This window comes from Pelobates fuscus, chromosome 6 (assembly GCF_036172605.1).
Source record: "Pelobates fuscus isolate aPelFus1 chromosome 6, aPelFus1.pri, whole genome shotgun sequence".
In the NCBI taxonomy this organism is placed as follows: domain Eukaryota; kingdom Metazoa; phylum Chordata; class Amphibia; order Anura; family Pelobatidae; genus Pelobates; species Pelobates fuscus.
Window position 1 is genome coordinate 21,530,675 of NC_086322.1, and position 19,176 is coordinate 21,549,850.

Consider the following 19,176-nt stretch of genomic DNA (forward strand, 5'->3'; position numbering starts at 1 on the left):
GGGCCACTGAAAGGTGTGGCAAGAACGTTGGCCTCTTGGGGACTGTAAAAAGAGTCAATATAAGAGGCCATGCTGGTTGAGGCCCTAACTCGTAACCTGGAGAGGTTGATGTGAGGCGTTAGCTATGTGTTGGGCTGAGGGGCGTGTACCTCCATATGTGGAGGAAGATGGGTGTTGGCCTCACGGAACTGATAATGATGAGGCTAGTTACTGGCATAGCTGGGTACCAGGCCGATAGCTGACATAGCGGATCCGAGAATGGGACGGGTAATGGGTAGTAGCGAGGTGGGTAAACATACCTTGCTTGGGGTAGAATGTGGTTTCCTTGCCAGAGGAATGAGATATTGGAGAACCTAAAGGGAAATGATGGTGGGAGGCAAGTTGGAACTGGAATTGGGCTTGACTTACTGTGAACAAAATACGCCTGTATAATCGGGGTGGTTGTTCTTGAGGCTGGTCTATGAATAGGTAACCTGAGGACATAGTTGTTAGAATCCTGACCCTACGATGGTGGGTACAAGATTCATAGGACATAAATCAAATATCCCTATAAGTGAGTAGGGTGAGGATCCTAGGCCATTACCAGAGACCTTGGGGAGTGTTTAACCAATACTGCGACAATAATGGGGGATAGGCAGAGTCATGAGTGACCGCTAATTGGTCCTGTGACTTTAGCTAAAATACATATAGGGGGATATGGAATACCAAGCTATGATGGCAGTTTTGAGCTATCCCGGTAGGACTTAGAATATTTAATTATGGTCGTGCCAGCATGGGAAGGGGGGTGTATGTGTGGGGAATTAAGGATCCCCGGGCGTGGGCCTGTGTACGGCCTGGCAAAGGAATTGCGTGCCAGCGTTGGCTGATGTAACATAGAACAGTTAGAGTGGAGTTGCTGTAGGTTTAGTGATACAAGGGTCGGTTAGGATGATTAACTTGCTTGAGTAGAATATAGCAGCAATGAGTAAATAACTTTTAGTGCATAATACGTGATTATTTTGACGTAGAGTCAGGGGGAACATATGATGGTATGGTAAAGCCTGGTACACTAGGGTTTGTCCCAGGTAACATGACGATACATATGAACATAGGAGTGTGGCGTGTTACAAAAAAGGTTTAGCGAATAGGTGATCGTCCTCCAAATAAGTAATATACCTATCGTGGGAGCAAGTATACAGATTGGCCATAACACATGGTAACAAATGTGAACGTGATGACTGCCTCAGAACAGTACCAGGTCCATAAGTGATAGAATAAGACATATGCGATATATGATGGTAATGCTATATATGTAGTGAATATTAAATGCTTACCAGAGCTGAATTAGTAATGGGAAACTGACAATATCCATGCACAATTGTAAATAATAACAAGAAACATAGCAAATATAACAGAACTACAGGGGGCATGTAAGGATAACTAGTAGCAGGCTAAAGAACCTGGACATTTCATGTATCAGGGAACAGTGTAAAACTAACGAATTGGTACTATGATTATGGTGGCCGTTGATGGAAGCATGGAATGGAAGATGGAAGCATGTAATTGAGAGACTGGAGACTAGTTCGGTAGACATTTGACGAAAAGAAACTAGCGAATAGGAATGGAACAAAGAGCAGGCAGGAGTAGGTGAACTGACAAGTCCTGAACGGGAAAAAGTCCAGAATAGACGGTATGTAAAAACATAAACGTGTGAACAATTGTGTGTTCATGGATTTGGCCCGTACAGGCAGACTCACGGTTCGTGGATTTGACTGGTACAGGAAACAAACGAGAGGTCAGCTATGTGGCTGGAAAGTATCCAGACTTGGTGGACACGGAGGTTTGGTCCAGGAAAAGGCCCGATAAGCCGGTAAGGGGTCCCATAGCGCCAGCGGGAACGAACAGCCAGTTCTGGAGAGGAGGTAAGTAGTCTCTGACTGCGTGTGGCTGGAACAGCGTGATGGGAGTTGTTGGAGCAGGGAAAACTTGGTCCGATCGGCGTGGGAGTCTGACCGCATGTGGCTGGAACAGCATGATGGGAGTTGTTGGAGCTGGGAGAACTTGGTCCAATCATCGTGGGAGTCTCTTACTGCATGTGGCTGGAACAGCATGATGGGAGTTGTTGGAGCAGAGAGAACTTGGTCCGATCGTCCTGGGAGTCTCTGACCGCATGCGGCTGGAACAGCAGGATGGGAGTTGTTGGAGCAGGGAAAAACTTGGTCTGATCGGCATGGGAGCCACAGTAGGCCCAGACCAGCTTGTTTGGAGTTTTTAGGCAGTCTGTGTTGATGACCTTTGAACCGGAAGTAGTCATGAACCAGGCAGCATCAGCCCTGTGGTGTAGGGGGGCCTGAGTTTAAATAGCCGGGTAACCCCTCCCACAACTTCAGGCTACGCCTTCCAATATATATATATATCTCTGTATGTCTAGGGGAATACTCACTGAGCATTGCATAAGTAAATTAATGTTTCCCAACAGCTGTAATAACTAATATTCAGCACCGATTTCCCTCTGTTCTGGGTCAGTGCTCAGCATCCTTTGCCACTTGACCGCAAATGAACTATGCTTCAATGATATTACTGATCCTGGATTTCCTCCATGCAGATTTTCTAAATATTCTAATAAAACAAAATGTGCAAAAAGGTTTTGAGCTCTTCAAATTTGAAGATGAAACCCATTTTTATAGCTCACATTTCTAATGAATAACTTGCACCCTAGCCTGCTTCACTGGTAATAGTCTAATTCCTAATGTGACCATTCTATCTATCTCTATAAAGAGGTATTCTTTTACACTATGCTTAGCCTGTAGAGCTAAAGATTTAAACTCTAAATACAATCTGTTTGTGAACAATCCCATGTTGTGAATTGCATCTGATAGCTATAACCTCTTGCTTTTGAACTTCCAGACACCCTCCTGTTTGCTGTGAAGGATTATGTTAGCAGAGCTGGATTACCACCCAAGAATCTTCTGGATAACTTTGATGCCAGATCTAGCATTGTAGGGAAGCTGAATGATGTCAGTAAGATTGCCTTTAACCCAGAAGGGGTGCTGTTTGCTGTGCGTGGTACAGAGCTTTTCATGGGAGCTATGCCTTCAGATCCAAACCTGGACTGGTTCTCTACTGCCAAGAGAGTGGGCAAAACTGACTGGGATGGGTTTAAATTCATGTTCTTTGATCCAAATGGCCTTCTGTATGCATCTACCAAGAAAGGGGAGTTCTACAAGGGTCCAGCACCAAGCAATGAAAATGTGTCCTGGCTTTATGGCCAAGCCACCAAAATAGGAACCAACAGCTGGAATGAATTTGATGCCCTTTTCTTTGACCCTAAAGGCATCCTGTATGCAGTGACAAGTGACGACAAGCTTGTGATGAGAAGCCCCCCAACCAAACCAGACGATAACTGGCTTAATTCCAGCAAAACCATTGGAAAAGGAGGCTGGCGCATCCTGACCCATTTCATGGCTTTCACCCTAGAGTCAGACCTGTGGTGTGTGGATTCAAAGAATGGCAACATCTATAAAGGACCAACCCCGACCGTTGCTGATACCAACTATATTGAAAAGGCACAGAAACTGGGCTGGGGTTACAATGTCTACCCCCTCCTTTCCTTCACCATTGATAAAACCATCCAGAGTATTGTGAGCTTTGAATTCCTTCCAGATTCAGGGAAAATCCTATCCCAAGGCACAGAGGTGGTTCAGACCCAGATCTATAACAACAAGAGCAGCACTCCATTAAAGCACACCTTCTCGTAAGTAATAGAAACTCTATTGTGCTGCCTCTGTTAATACTTCTGCTTGTTGGCAATGTTTGTTCTATGGTGTTAGTGAGGTACATGCCTGCAGTATATGGTGTACTTGGATTGCACAGGTGGTGGATAGGAAGCCACTGTAGCCAATTATCAAAATGGCTGTATAGAGAATGGGGTAACAATGCCAAGGCCATCTATGAATACAAGGAGTCGATGACCTGTCCTATGGCGACTGGTAGCCCTCCATTGGTGAGCATGAAATGAGTCTGTCTGGTGTAGCTGGAACTCTACACAGGACGCTCTCCTTGAATTTCAGGTTTCAGTGGAAAGGTTTTCCTTCTAGGATACAAAAGGCAAATTGTTTAGGGTCTTGTTCTCAGGAGTGTAACGTGTATCCTTGTCTTTTGTGGCTGGTATTTTGTGGATTTTTTTTTAAATTTATTTTTTCTTAAATGAAAATTGGTCCTCAGTCCATAAATTTAGTAATATCCCACATGTGGTCAATACTGAATCTTGACAAAACAAGGTAGCTGGAGAACTGGGTCAATAGACCTGTGCAATTCATTTAATCCTATCTTGGAAGAGTCCAAATGTAAAAAACTGTCAGATCTATTCACAATTTATCTTTTAATATGGATTTCAAAGTAAGAAGCAAGGACTCTTCTACTAGAGAACAGATGGCTGTCTTTCTTGACTTTTCAGCATTTCAATGGATTGCTCATTAACTTGGAACTTGTGTTGCACTCCCATTATTGAGCCATCTGCTCAACTGGGATTAATGGGTACATGAATTCCAGAAGCCAATGGAATGTAATTCTTTCTGAATTTTAAGCAAACAAAAAGGTTGAGATATTACAGATCAAAATTGTTTGCGGGATTTTTTTTATTACCAAGGCACATCCTTGGCAAACATCTATTTTACGAACTAGATTTGGGTGCGACTAGCCTAAGCCCTGCTCCATGAAGTCTAATCTCTCCCAATATATTAATGTGAAGGTTTTCTTTCTAGCTTCTCAAAAACCATAACTGAGAGCAGTACCTTCAGCCAGGAACATGGATTCACAGTAGCAGTTGGAGCTGAGATGTCCTTTAAAGCTGGAGTCCCATTCATAGGGGAAACAGAGACCAAGATTTCCATCAATGTGAGCACAACTCATACCTGGAATTTCACCACAACCAACACTACACAGGTAAGCATGGCTTGTATAATGAGGGTGAGAAAAGCTTCTCTGCATTAGTATTGGTTTGTTGCTTACAGTAAAGTCACAACACCCACATGGCTATGTGGGTAATTCTTCAACTGGTTTCCATGTTCTGCTTGTGAGTCTCCATGTATGGCGTGTATCTGCTTCCAAAGCAACGGTCCCACTGGTTATAGGTATCCTGGCTTGGTAGATGTGGGGCATGTTACTGTCACTCCAATAACAAGGCAGGGGCTAGCTATTAACAAATAGCTTAATGGTACTGGCCCAGATCAGTGTACCCTCTTGCCCAACCTCCTCTCTAAAAATAGCACTACCTCTTTTCTCTGAACTGGTTAATTTGTAGTCTGCTGCATTGATATCTATATCTCATTAAAACAATGAACTTAATGAGGCAGTTTTGGTGTATAGATCATGCCCCTGCAGTCCAGTTTTTTTGGTTTCTAGCCCTAGCTCCTCCGGCTGTGTCATTCTGAATGGAGAAATGGTTTAACTTTCAATCAGGCTTGCTATCTAAAATCTGATCGCCTGTTTTCTTCACTGAACTGTACTCCCACATGAGGCTATTGTAGTGTCTAGGAAGATATTAACAGAGCAGAAGATGATTAATTTTAGATTAAACAGACTGTGCAATAAAGGAACCTGTAATATCTAAGCTTCTTTTTCATGAAGTGTTTTGGAAGTCTGTGCAGACCACATGCAGGGAGGTGTGTCTAAGGCTGCCTAAACAAAGTGATTGAACTCCTAAATGGCATAATTGAGCAGTAGGACTGTAGGGGCATGATCGATGCACCTAAACTGCTTCATGAAGCTACAGTTTTGGTGTCTATTGTCCTTTTATTCTAGCCAGGGGCAAGAAGGCTTCAATAAGAACCACACAACAAAATCCTGTGTGCCTTTCTAATCTCTCACTTAACCTTATTGTACTGCAGAGCAGTCCCACTGAGAAGGGTTAAAATCCTGCAGGTTTCCAGTTTGCCCCATTACTTCAGTTTCTAACCTTCTGTCTTCTGCAGACTACCTTCTCATCTAGCTCTGATGTGGTGGTACCAGGTGGACATTCAATACGTATGGTGGCATCTGTGACCAAGGGAGAAATGGATGTGCCGTTCCGTGCCAAGATCCGCACCTTGTTTGGCTATGAGACCACCATCCAGGGAATGTGGAAAGGGGTCACTCACTATAACCTGATGGTCACCCAGGAAGACTACAAACCATGAGGTGGATGGCTCCTGTACAATCCTCTGAGTGAAATGTGTCCTGTGGATAAATGTTGTACAGAATGTCTCTCGGTGTAATTGGAATTGTATAAGCTACATGCATTTCATATTCTGTCTTGGTGTCAAAATAAACAATATTGTAAAATGCTGTTTTCTGCTGCATATGTCTGTCTGATCCTGTGGGCTTCCTTAACTCTAGCATTCCTGATTACCACAAGGCACTCAATGAGTGCACATCCCCCCAGGCTTATACCAAGTGTGCAATTAAAGCACATTATTTTACTCCCGATCATGAGATTTCTCACTGCTTTACTTCCAGTGTGTAGTCCTATAAATGATAACCAAAGGTACCACAAATACTTTATCTAATTGGGTTTATTAGCAGTAAACACAGTGCAGGTACTTGGCAATAGTTCTATATGCATATCATATTGGTTGGGTTTTGAATCTCCTAGCCTTTACAAATGTAACTAACCCCCCAATTGCTAGAGGGCTCCATAGTCCATTGGACACATTCTTCAGCTTCCAAACTAACAATTTGTAGCAAAAAATTGCTTTCAAATGGGATTTAAATCCCAGGGTCAAAGCTAGTCCCAGAATCTCACTTACCTGCATTAATTTTAAAGTTGGAGAATGAACAACAAGCTCAATCTCCTTAGTGAGGTAACTGGATCTGTGATGGTGAAGAGGACATCTGCAAAGGCCAAATCCTCTGAATAAAGGAACCCTTTGATCTGTGAACTCTTCCAAATGGCACTCAAAGGGTTCTATAGCAAATATAAAGAGCACTGGGGATAGGGGCATACCTGCCTGGTTCCATTGCCTATTGCAAAGGATGTTGACTGCCCATTTAACCTAATGCAGCCCAAGAAGCCTTAATAGAGAGCTTAAACCCAGCTGTGGAACCTTGTCCCATGCCACAAAGCCTCCAAAATGAGAGGACATTTTAAACCAACATTTGAGAGCTCTCACGTTGTGTATCATCGATGACTTTAGTTTGCCTTCCCAACACAAACCCCAAATGATCAGAGTGGACCCTTGGGGAAGGAGCGCAGCAGCTAGTTAAAGGTGTTTTGTCCAGTAGATCCCTAAAGACTTTGTAATATCAGGCCATTAGCCCATCTGGACCTGGGCTTTTCCCACATGGCAACAATCTAATTACCCCCTCCTCTGTAGTGAAGGGCTCATCTAGGGTTTTATTAATCTCAGCTGAACTTTTGCCAGTCCTGTATTTAGAAAGGTAACATCTGATATCAGATTTTTTTTTTTTTTATTTATAATATTTTATTAAGTTTTTAACATAGATATATAAACATTCATACAAAGACATTGTCATTTTACAAAGAGATATGGTACAAAAATTGCATATTAAAGTTCTTTCAATTGCAGTACAAATTCTATTATTCAGAACCAGTCTTTTTGTGTTTACCCCTTCTTTTCTAACAATAATTCCATATCATGCAACAAACAAATACAAAAAAATCAAAATATTTATTCTCCGATGTTGACATTACATATGGATTTTTGGGTATTCGGTTCCGTTTTCTACCATCATTCCCCATCCCCAAATGTCTAGTTTATAAGAATAAAAATTCTTTTCTGTAAACTTGCACAGCCTATCTTAATGAGGTGGTCAGACTCCATCTGCCTGTACTAAGAAGCACCAAGCTCTCTATGTCAATTTTTTCCCAATAAAACAACAATACACACACACACCTTTCGCTATACCAAGATTCGAGGGGGAGAGGGTTAGGGGGAACAAACTTTTTCAAGCGCTATGAAGCACAATAACCAGGGTTCAAGAGATGCTTGTCTCCAACCGTCCTTTTATACTACAGAGCCTTATATTTGTATACCTATCGGTCTATCGTTCTTATTTTCCCATAACCTTAAGACCCACATCATGTGTTGTTGCAAGAGTCATGGAGAGAAAGACTGGGGAGGACTCTATGAAACGTATTACGTTTCAGTCATAATTTGGCAATTTTCATTCTGAAGAAGATGGTATTAAGTATGTGTAATAATTTATTAAGGCCCTTTCCTTTTCTAATTCCCCTTTCCTCCTTCCTCTTGGTTATAAGTCCCTTTCTTAGATGTTTCTACCTTGCCCTAGATTTCCCTATTGCCCTGGCCCTCTATTAACAAAACCTAGGGGGAAAAAAAAAAAAAAAAAAAAATCACACTCCCGCCGAGGGTCAGTCTTAAGAACCCGAAGGGCAACACCCATCCTTCTAACTACTAATCAGGTTTCTCATAACCACAAGTATCCTAAAGGTGAATGCACAGGGTTCACCCCCAGCCACAGATCCATAGCATATACATCTTAGTGTAAATTAAGAATCATTTCTTCTACCTAATTTTATAATCCATTTCTGCCATTGTTCAATTCTCGGATTAAAGTAGTGTTCTTGTCTTAATATCCCTATTTCCATTTTACAGTTATTCAAGACCTGCTGTTTTATCAGCTCCCAAGTCGGGGAGTCTGGGTTTTTCCAGAATCTTGCAAGAGTAGCTTTAGTTTCAATGAGAATGTGGATTATTAACTCTTTTTTATCCTTTGGAATTATAGGCCAGCCCAAGTGCAATATCATAGAACTACAGGTGTAATCAAGATCTACCTCTATTACTTCCCTGCAGAATTTCGCTACCTTTTGCCACAATGAAGATATAATCGGGCATGACCACCATATATGGACGTAGTCTGCTCTCAATGAAGCGCAACGCCAGCAGAGATATTGAGATCCTGGATATATTTTTGTTAATTTAGTTGGAACATAATGCCATCTATTGATGACTTTATAATGACTTTCCGTACCGCTTTATTGGCCTTAAGCCATTCCTTTCTTGTAATTATAATTTGTAAGTCTCTTTCCCATGCTTTTAGGGCTGGAAATTCAGGGATTGCCTTATACTTACTAAAAAGTTTTAAACTTTTAGAAACTAAATTTTTATTATGTCTGATGTTTATCAAGTCTACAAAAAGTTGTAATCCCTCGGAAATCTCAGTTATTCTGTGTCTCATTAGAAAATGTTTTATCCTTAAATACGCAAAACTTTCTCTATAAGAAAGCAAAAAAATTTGTTTAATCTCCTCAAAAGGTCTAATTTGTTGCTGTTGGAATAGCTGATCTATTCTATTAATACCTTTGCTTAACCATGGCTCTAGATTTAAATCCTCCATATTACTGGCCAATACATGCAGTGGTAAATCAATGATAATTTTATCTTCAATCTTGAGTCTTTTTTTCCAGATTCTCCATTGGCCCAAGAGGTTAGCTAGGATTATACCCATATCATCTTTCTCAAACTTATCTATACTCCAGAATAAAGTCGTTAAGTCCGGAACTGCCGCTTTCCTAGCCTCAATTTTTTCCCATGTTTCACCACAAGAACTCTCTTTCATAGAGGAAATAACATGCGCAAATGAACAAGCTTCATATATGTCCATAATATCAGGGATTCCCATCCCTCCCAATTTAGGCTTTAAATTCAGAATTTTTTTATTAACTCTGGGTTTTTTCCCCAGCCATATATATTTGTCTAAAGCAGCTTGAATCATCATGAGCCATGGTTTAGGCATTTTCAATGGTAACATACGGAATATATAACTCCATCTAGGAACCAAATAAGACTTTACAATGTTAATTCTACCTGTCCATGATATCTCTGCTGTTCTCAAGTCCTTTAGTTGTTTATTAATTTGCATCATTAGAGGTAGAACATTATATTCCATAATCCTAAAAGGATTACTGGAAATCTTAATGCCTAGATAGGTAATACATTTTTTTGCCCATTCGAAACTATATTTCGCTTTAATATATATTTTCTCTTCCTTCTTTATATTTTTGGCAAGAATAGTTGTCTTATCTACATTTAACTTAAAGTTGGAATAGTACCCAAATTCATAAATCGCCTTTAACAATTCGTCTATTGATAATATAGGGTCTGATATAGTGATTAGGACATCATCTGCATAAAGTAAAGTTTTAAGTTCCTCTTGACCTATTGTTATTCCCTTTATTTTCTCATTAGACCTGATGTCACAAATCAAGGGTTCTATATATATCAAATATAGCAGCGGGGACAGGGGACACCCCTGTCTTGTCCCATTTCTTATGTTAAACCACTCAGAGGTTATTCCCCTACCGATTGTTCTTGCCATTGGGGAGCTATACAGGGCCATGATAGCGCTCAGAATCCAGCCTTCGAAACCAAAGGCCTTTAATGCCTCCCAAAGGAAGTCCCATCTGACCCTGTCAAAGGCCTTCTCCGCGTCCAATGACAGGGCCAGCAATGGAGTGCCCGATTCTTGAACGTGTTCCAAAATGTCAATCACTGTCCTTATACTATTATTTGATTGTCTGTCCTTCATAAATCCAACCTGGTCTCCATGGATTATGGACGGGAGTACTCTTTGTAATCTCTTTGCCAAAATACTTGCATATATTTTTATATCGGAATTTAGTAAGGATATAGGACGATAATTCCCCACTGATTCCGTCGATTTATCTGGCTTTTGTATGGGAATTATATTAGCATATAGTAATTCGTTGGGCAAATCTTTTTCTCTAGCTATGCTATTGAAAAGATCTTCAAGGTGTGTTACCAACACGTCCTGGAACTGTTGGTAAAATATATTTGGAAAGCCGTCCGGCCCCGGGGTTTTTTTTTTTTTTAAAGACTCTATTGCATTTATTATTTCTAGTTTTGAAAAGGGTTCATTAATAGAATTCAGTTGTTCCCTTGATAATTTTTTTAGGGTTTTATTTTGAAAGTATGTTTCTGGTTTATAGGGGGGTTCAGGTAGATTATACAATTTTTGGTAAAATGAGTTAAATGCTTTACCTATATTTTCAGGCGTTAATTGGATGCCATCATCTGTAATAATTTTTTGTATTAATTTGTTTAATTTCGCACCTTTAACTCGATTTGTGAGCATTTTATTTGCTCGATTTCCTTTATAGTACCATTTTATTTTTAGATATTCGAGTTTTTTTGAGGTTTGTAAAAGTAGAATTTTATTGATTTTATCTTTTATTAATCCTATTTTCTCACTTATCTCTATATTTGGATTATTTTTGTTAAGTTTTGTTAGTTTATAGAGAGACACATATAATTCTGTCAGGGAAGCTTCTTTTTGTTTTTTCTTGATTGTACCTAATTTAATAAACTGTCCCCTCAGCACGGCCTTATATGTACACCAAACTATGGCATCTGAAGTTCCTTTGTTCTTATTCTCCTCAAAAAAATTGTTTGTTAATTCTTTTATGGTATTTATATCTTGAGCCTCCCTAAGAAGGAATTCATTTAGTCTCCAACTATTTCTAATTTTAATATCTGGTGAGATAGTGAGATCAAGTATTACTGGGTTATGATCTGACCAGGTTACGTCATGAATCAGAACCTTTTTAGTCTTGTATGAGACCTCTAACGAACCCAAAAACAGATCTAGTCTAGAATAGGTACAGTGTGCTTTCGAAAAGCAGGTATAGTCTTTTTCTGATGGATGGTTTATCCTCCAAAGATCTAATAATTCATAGTTATTTATCAACATTGAAAATTGCATTGAGGATTTCTTTCCCCTTTTATCTTGCGTTACCCCTGCCAATGAGTTCCTATCCAACGTGCCATCCAGAATACAATTAAAATCTCCTCCTATAATGATTTTACCCTTTTTAATTTTTTCTAATTTACTCAGCACCATTTGTATAAACTGAACTGAATTAGTATTAGGAGCATAGATGTTTACAATAGTGAATTCTTCATCCTGTACTTTACATATGGCTAAGATGAACCTGCCATTTTTATCTATATCCTGGTATGTGACTTGAATATCTAAATCATCTGTCGCTAGTAAAGCTACTCCACATTTCTTTTTATCCTCTAATGATGAGCAGATTTGGATTTTAAAATTTTTGGGGATGAAACGTTTTATATCTTTCCTTAGCCAATGAGTTTCTTGTAGTAATACAACTTTTGCACCTTCCTTTTTAATATATTGATACACCATGGCTCTTTTAGTTGGGTTATTCAGGCCCTGTACATTCAGCGTCATAAACTTAACCATAGTCTAAGCCTTTGAAACTCGAGACCGTACCCCCCGGCGGGAGGGAGAGAAAAAGAAAAGAAAAAGAGGGGGGGGAGGAAAGCACATAACAATTACATTCATATGACCTCATGTAAATCGAACATAAGGCCACACATACCCACATTTTGTAAAAAATTCCGTCTCCACTCCCACTTAGTGGAAGACAGAAAATGCATCCCAGAACTCTGGGAATACATCCACAACTCCACAACGAAATATGGAGTTACTTGGGGGAGCATGAGAAAACCCTCCCCGAGAGTGCCGCTGGTGTCCATATATACCCAGCGGGAAGGAGAAGGGAAGAAAGAAAAAAAAAAAAAACCTTTTATGTACATATCAATCATAAACCACGTTGTGAAAACTACTTTCAATATAATTTCAATTTCCTATAATACATCGTACTTTCCTTATGGTCTAAAAATTACTCTAGACCAATAACATCTCGTGTATTCATCTTACTATTCAATTTACTCCAATAAATGTCCTTATATATATATATTATCCCATTTCCCTTTGGCCAAAAGTGCCTTTAAGTGTGATTATTTCATTTTCTTTATAACGGTTTTATATTACTAAAATCTGTCTTTACAGTCTAAAGTGTTATCCATACAATATCTTGTGGACCAGATAGCCAATTTAACCCTTAAATTTACCCCCAAAAATACAGTAAACACAAAAAAAAAAAAAAAAAGGATATGTGTACATTCTCCTACTCTTCACTACTACCTAGTAAGTTTATATTAGTGATTTCAATATTTGTGCTTTAGAGATTATTTTGAAGCAGTGTTCTATCATACAGAGGATTCCTATCAATTTAACTAATCAAATTACACCCAAAAGTGTCCATATCTATCATTATCTGTGGGTGATCTCGTTCTCCTCTGAGAGGATATACTTTCACGTGAGTGTCATTTATATATAGCATAACCTATTCCCCTGTTATGTAAAAATTTATATAAATTATGTAAACAATTTTCAGTATAGATATTGCAATTTCCCATGTACCAACTGCTAGATTATACGCCTTTATAAGCTGTAAGTAACCCGTTCAAATCAATACCTTGTCAGCCATTTACAGTATAGTATATCTGGTTATTATATTTACATCAGAGGAGAGAGAAAAAAAAAAAAAAAAAAAAAAAAAAAAAAAAATTCATCCCTTAGTCGATCCGCTGGCATATCCAAACTTATTGATTAATTTTGCATGTGGACCTCCTGTAGCCATTTCCTGGCTAAATCTGAGTTGGCAAATACCAGAGTTTTTGCTTCATGAGTGATAATTAATTTTGCTGGGAAAGCCCAGAAGTGTCTAACATCATTTTTCCTTAGTGTCTCCAGAACCGAAGCGAATGATCGCCTTTTCTTCCTCGTTTCATATGATAAGTCTGGGAGAACTTTTATGTTCGCATATTCTTCTTTTTTACTGCCTTGCTTTGAGGTTTTTCTTATTTCTTCTCTAAATAAGTATGAGTTGCAGCAAACCATAATATCTCTGGGAGCTTCCATTGGGAGATTTTTAGGTTTTGGAATTCTATGATATCTCTCTAGAAATTTATAATTATCATCCTTCTGAATGCCCAGTTCCAGGAAGTATGAATCCAAGAATGCTTTTATTTTTTCTTGTGTGATACTCTCCGGGATGTTCCTTAATCTTAAGTTGTTTTGTCTTGATCTGTCTTCAAGATCATTTATCTTTGATTGTAGCTGTTGGATTTTCTGGTTTATTTCTCCCTGTTGCTGCTGTTGGTCTTTAATTAGTGAGTCAATAAGATCCATTTTTCTTTCGACTTGGTTAATTCTGAGGCCTATCTCTTTAATTTCCTTTTTTAAATCCTCATTATTGCTGAGAATTTCTTGTTTTATTGCTAATGGTTGCTGGTCTAGGCAGATTTTTAAAAATTCTGGCGTAACCATCGAGTTTTCCATTTGAGATGTTTCTAATTGGGATATTTTTTTCTCTCCCGCTGTCAAATTAATTTCTTTCACAGAACTCTCTGGGGATGATCTATCTGTTTGGGGGGAAAAGAAATTAGAGAGTCTTTTCTCCGTCTTGTTCTCTTTTCTTTCAACCTTCTCTTTATGTTCTTTATCTTTATCTTTGCCAAGGGACACTTTATTTTCTTGATTTCTTCTGGTTGACATAATCCCAGAGATATCATGCAGCACAGAGAAAAAAAAAAAAAAAAAAAAAAAAATCACCAAAAGTATATCAGCTTAATTCCTTGTGTGAGATAGTTAGTCAACGAAAACGTGTTTCTGCAGCTTTAATAACGTTTTGGTTTATGTATCACGTTGCGCCCTTAGATAATTGTTTGATTGATTAGAATTAGTTTTTCTTCTCTCTACTTCATCTTCATGGCATTTTTATTCTTAAATTCTTCTAATTGACGTAATTTTAGTGATATCGTGCAGCACAAAAAAGAACAAAACAAAACAACAAAAAAGAAAAATCACCAAAAATATATCAGCGTGAGTCCGTTTAGTCAATGTAAACGTATTTCTTCAACTTTAGTGACGTTTTGACGTTTTAATTTATGTATCACGTTACACCCTTAGATAATTGGTTGATTAAAATTGGTTTTCCTTCTCTCTACTTCATCTTCATAACTCCTTTTTTTATTTTTTCCCTTTTTCCTTTAAGAGTATGCATTCATAGGTGGAGGTTCTTTATATGCACTCTTTACTTTTTCCAAGCTATGGTGTTTAACACTGTTCAGTTTTAGGATAAATTATGGGAAATAATGGGTTTTCCCCCTCCTTCGCTTCCAATACACAGTTTCCCAATTCCTTCTATATTTATGAAGGCATGTAAATGTAAAAAAAAGAAAAGTAAACTAAAATATCACTTTCTCTGTCTTACTTTTCTTCCCCTTTCACTTTCCGTTGAATTATTTTTACCACCCCACGTTTAACTAGACCTGGGGGGAATTACTGCAGCGGGGAAAACAAGAGAAAAATTCCAAGATATTGTATTGCTTTGTCGGGTGCTGAGTGCTGAGTACCAATATGTATAATTGTTATAATTGGTATAATTCTCACCCGTCTTCCTTAAACTGCATCCGCCAATCAGCCTTAAGTTACAGCCAGCAGCTTAAGCGTGTAGTTATGAGTAAGAAGTCCAATGCTCACAGGTCTCTGCCCCGACCTCAGCAATAATAGGGCGCCTCTATTTCTCCCGCAGTACATGTATCCACTCGGGTCGAGGGCACGACCGGGCTAATCCTCTCATAAATCCTGGATCATAGATCTCGCGTTTCATTCAAATCTCCTCCGTCCGCCATCCGACTCCCACGGCACTCTCGGCGGGCTTCACTCCCTCCACCCCCCTTACGTAGCGCTCGCGCACACGCGTCCTACGTCATCCCCCCCCCTGTCCTGATATCAGATTTTGAACCTCCTGGGTGAGGGAGCTTATAAAGGTTGTGATAGAAGGAGCTGAATTCTGTCGCTATGGTGGTGTAAAAGTGAGCACCTCTTGTTTTCGCTATGTAGGCTTTTTGGAGTTTGGGTTTAAGTACTTTGGTCAGCAATTTGTTTCTTTTGTTTCCCTGGGAGTAAACAGTGCTCCTAGTGAGCTGGGCTGCCCTGTGGGCATTGATCGAGTAATGATCTCAGTTCTAACTTCAAGGCTGCAAAGCATTTAATCCTGGAGATGGGCTGTCTCTGTATTGCCTATGGCCTTGGTAAGCTCCCATATCTTGGATTTCTGTTACCTTTTTAATACATGCTTCACATTTAATTAGTAACCACATAATCTCACCTTTTTTGTGTGCTTCCCATACCCAGGATACACTTGGATCCTGTGCCTTAGTTTCTGCAAAGTAATGCGGACCTCCCCAAGTCGGTCTTTGTTACCCTGTTTGGCTTGTACCAGTTTAGGGTCATGCCATTTGGGATGAAGGCCCCAGCCACCTTCCAGCGCATGGTGGCTAGACTTCTCGATGCCTTCCAGGATTTCACCTGTACTTACCTGTACTTACCTGGATGACATTGCGATCTACAGTGAGTTCTGGGAGGAACACTTGATTCATGTAGGGATAGTGCTGGACAAGATTCGGGCCGCAGACCTGGTTCTGAAACCAGACAAGTGCCATCTTGGCATGGCAGAGGTCTAATGCTTGGGACACTGGGTGGGGTGTGGAAAGCAGCAGCCAAAACCTGCTAAGATTGAGGCGGTTGCTAACTGGCCCACACCATGCACAAAGACCCAGGTACTGGCCATTTTAGGGATAGCTGGGTACTATAGGCACTTTGTACCCGACTATAGCCCCTGACTGACCTGACAGAAAAGCTTACCTAGGCAGGTCCTGTGGTTTCAAGCATGTGAAGCCGCTTTCAGTTGCTATATAAGCACTAATTAATGCCTCTGTCTTGGCTGCCCTTGTCCCTAACAAATGTTTTATTGTCCACACAGACGTGTCCATGTTTGGACTAGGGGCAATTTCAGGTTAAGTCAGGGAAGATGGAGGAGAGCACCCTGTGGCGTTTCTCGGCAGGAAACTGTTACCCCGGGAGGTGAGCTATGCGGCAGTCGAGAAAGAATGCTTGGTGTTAGGTTGGGCCATGAAGAAATTGACTCCTTATTTGGACAGACAGGAATTTACTTGAATTACGGATCACAACCCGTTGGTATGGCTTAACCGGGTTGCTGGAGACTGGCCAACTGCTATGCTGGAGTTTGGCCCTAAAACGTTATCATCCACTACCGACCCGGTAAGCAGAATGGCAACGCCGATGGGTTGTCCTCACAAACAGATCACCAACTAAGCCAAATCCAGACATCCCAAAGTTAACCTGAAAAAGGTCAAACTGGGTCTACCAAAGTGTCCCACAAGGGGGAAGCAATGTGACAGACCACCCTGTCCCTGGATTATTAAAGCTCTCTTCCATGCTCATGGTTATTGTTACTGGCACTTATAAAGCGCCAACAAATTCCACAGCACTGTACAATTCCGAAAAAGACACACAATAAGAACAGACCGATACAGTTAGAGGGCCCTGCCCATGAGCTTACAATCTAAAGGTTGAAATGGGGGTATGAGACAAGAGCTTTCAGAGGAATTTGTATGTGATGGCAGAGAAAGTTAATGGTATAACTGCAGCAGCTGATAGCATGTGAAGGTAATAGAAAGGTGATTGGTGTGGTTCCAAACAGCTGGAGGTGCATGTTATATAGTTAGAAGGAACCAAGGTGGGTGGAGCGGAGTAAAATGAAATGGCCTTCATGTTGCAGGGATGGATGGATTGGGTCTATGAAGAGATAAAAGTTACTTTACTTTAAAGGAATTTACAACTGGAAGTGGCAAGCTGGGGGAGGAGGAATAGAGCAAGCCAGGCATTTGTTATAAACAATTAAATATTTGCTAATAACTACATGTAACCGCAAGTACAAAAAAATTACAGTAGTAAACTATATGTAACAATGGTAGCATCATTATAGTAAAGTGATAATATAGTTACAAAATGAAAAGTCCAGCTGAATATCTTCTGCATCTGTTTGTACATTTTAAAGCTGCAGTGTTCAAAATTAAATGGCCTTCATGTTGTAGGGATGGATGGTTTGGGTATTTTAAAGCGGCAGTATTCAAAATTAAATGGACTTTATGTTGCAGTGGTTGTTCGGTTTACCGTGTTCGCCTTCAATTGTATTATTTTGTTTGACTATCGTACTAACAGACCAACCGTATGCTGCTTGTTACCCTCAGGCACCCCTGTCAACACCTGATTAGACAGGGATGGACCAAAAGTCCTAAAAGGGAGAGTAACACAAATTATAGGGAAGGGGGGCCCTACCTTTAATAGGCCTAAGGAAAACGTTTAAAAATAACAGGCAAGGGAGAGACAAGGAGGTAGATGTATAATGAGTATACTTAAATACCAATACAACTACATAGATAACTATAGATAACTCACACTGTCGCTGGGGAGGAAGGACGACACTTTTGGCTCTCTGTAACTCACTCTGCCGCTGGGGAGGAAGGACGACACCTTTGGCTCCCTGTAACTCGCTCTGCCGCTGGGGAGGAAGGACGGCACCTTTGGCTCCCTGTAACTCACACTGCCGCTGGGAAGGAAGGACGACACCTTTTGGCTCCCTGTAACTCACTCTGCTGCTGGGGAGGAAGGACGGCACCTTTGGCTCCCTGTAACTCACTCTGCTGCTGGGGAGGAAGGACAGCACCTTTGACTCCCTGTAACTCCTTTTTGGCCAAATCTGCTTTGAACTGTGTGAAGAAAATAGACTTTTATTTAAAATTTTCTTCTTTATTCGGTTTGTTTCCTCTATTTACTGCATGGACCTGCTAGCGGTCTAGAAACGTCAGAAACAATGGTATGACTGGGAGCATGAGATAGGAACATGGAAGTAGGGCAAAAGGTATTAGCCCTCAGACCTTCCAAAAAGGACAAGCTCCAGGCAGCTTTTTAAAGTGGTGGAACGAATTAGCGACACCCCCTATATTGTAGCCAAATGTTCAGATGAAAGGATCAGACAAGCTTTTCACGTGAACATGTTGAAACTGTACTTCGAGCGCTCCGAGGACGTGGCCGCTATATGTTCCCCGTCCACGGATGATAGTGAAGCACTCCCCTTACCTGACCTGCTGGCAGCTAATCAAGTTACCTTAGAACAGGTCGGGTTGGGGGAGAAACTAGACCCCACTCAGCAGGCAGATGCTAACCAACTGCTGCAGGAATACAGTGGGCTGTTCTCAGTTCTACCCGGGTACACCTCCGCCGCAGTGCACCGGGTGGAGATGTAGGGGGAGACTTCCTTGAGGCAACAGCCGTACCGTATCCTGGCAGCAGTACGAACTAGCATGTGGAAGGAAATGCTAGAATTAGGGGTTATTGAGGCTTCCCAAAGTCCCTGGGCGTCTCCCAAAGTCCCTGGTGGTTTTAGTACTGAAGCGAGACGGTACGACTCGCTTCTGT

At 40.5% G+C, this 19,176-nt stretch overlaps 1 protein-coding gene across 1 annotated transcript; it reads left to right on the forward strand.

Moving 5' to 3' along the window:
* Positions 1–3,036: 3,036 nt before the first annotated feature.
* On the forward strand, positions 3,037–6,224 carry LOC134615300 (tachylectin-2-like). Its single transcript, XM_063459795.1, has 3 exons — positions 3,037–3,733; positions 4,743–4,923; positions 5,952–6,224. Exons 1-3 carry the CDS (start codon positions 3,060–3,062, stop codon positions 6,153–6,155), a joined length of 1,059 nt encoding a protein of 352 aa, XP_063315865.1. The 5' UTR covers positions 3,037–3,059; the 3' UTR covers positions 6,156–6,224.
* Positions 6,225–19,176: the final 12,952 nt, after the last annotated feature.

Bases quoted from the DNA above. Each gene is read 5' to 3' on its own strand.
- LOC134615300 (XM_063459795.1), top strand. From the start codon at position 3,060: ATGGGAGCTATGCCTTCAGATCCAAACCTGGACTGGTTCTCTACTGCC. The intron at 3,734-4,742 runs GTAAGTAATAGA...TTTTCTTTCTAG, and splicing joins CCATTAAAGCACACCTTCTC to CTTCTCAAAAACCATAACTG. The intron at 4,924-5,951 runs GTAAGCATGGCT...TGTCTTCTGCAG, and splicing joins CCACAACCAACACTACACAG to ACTACCTTCTCATCTAGCTC.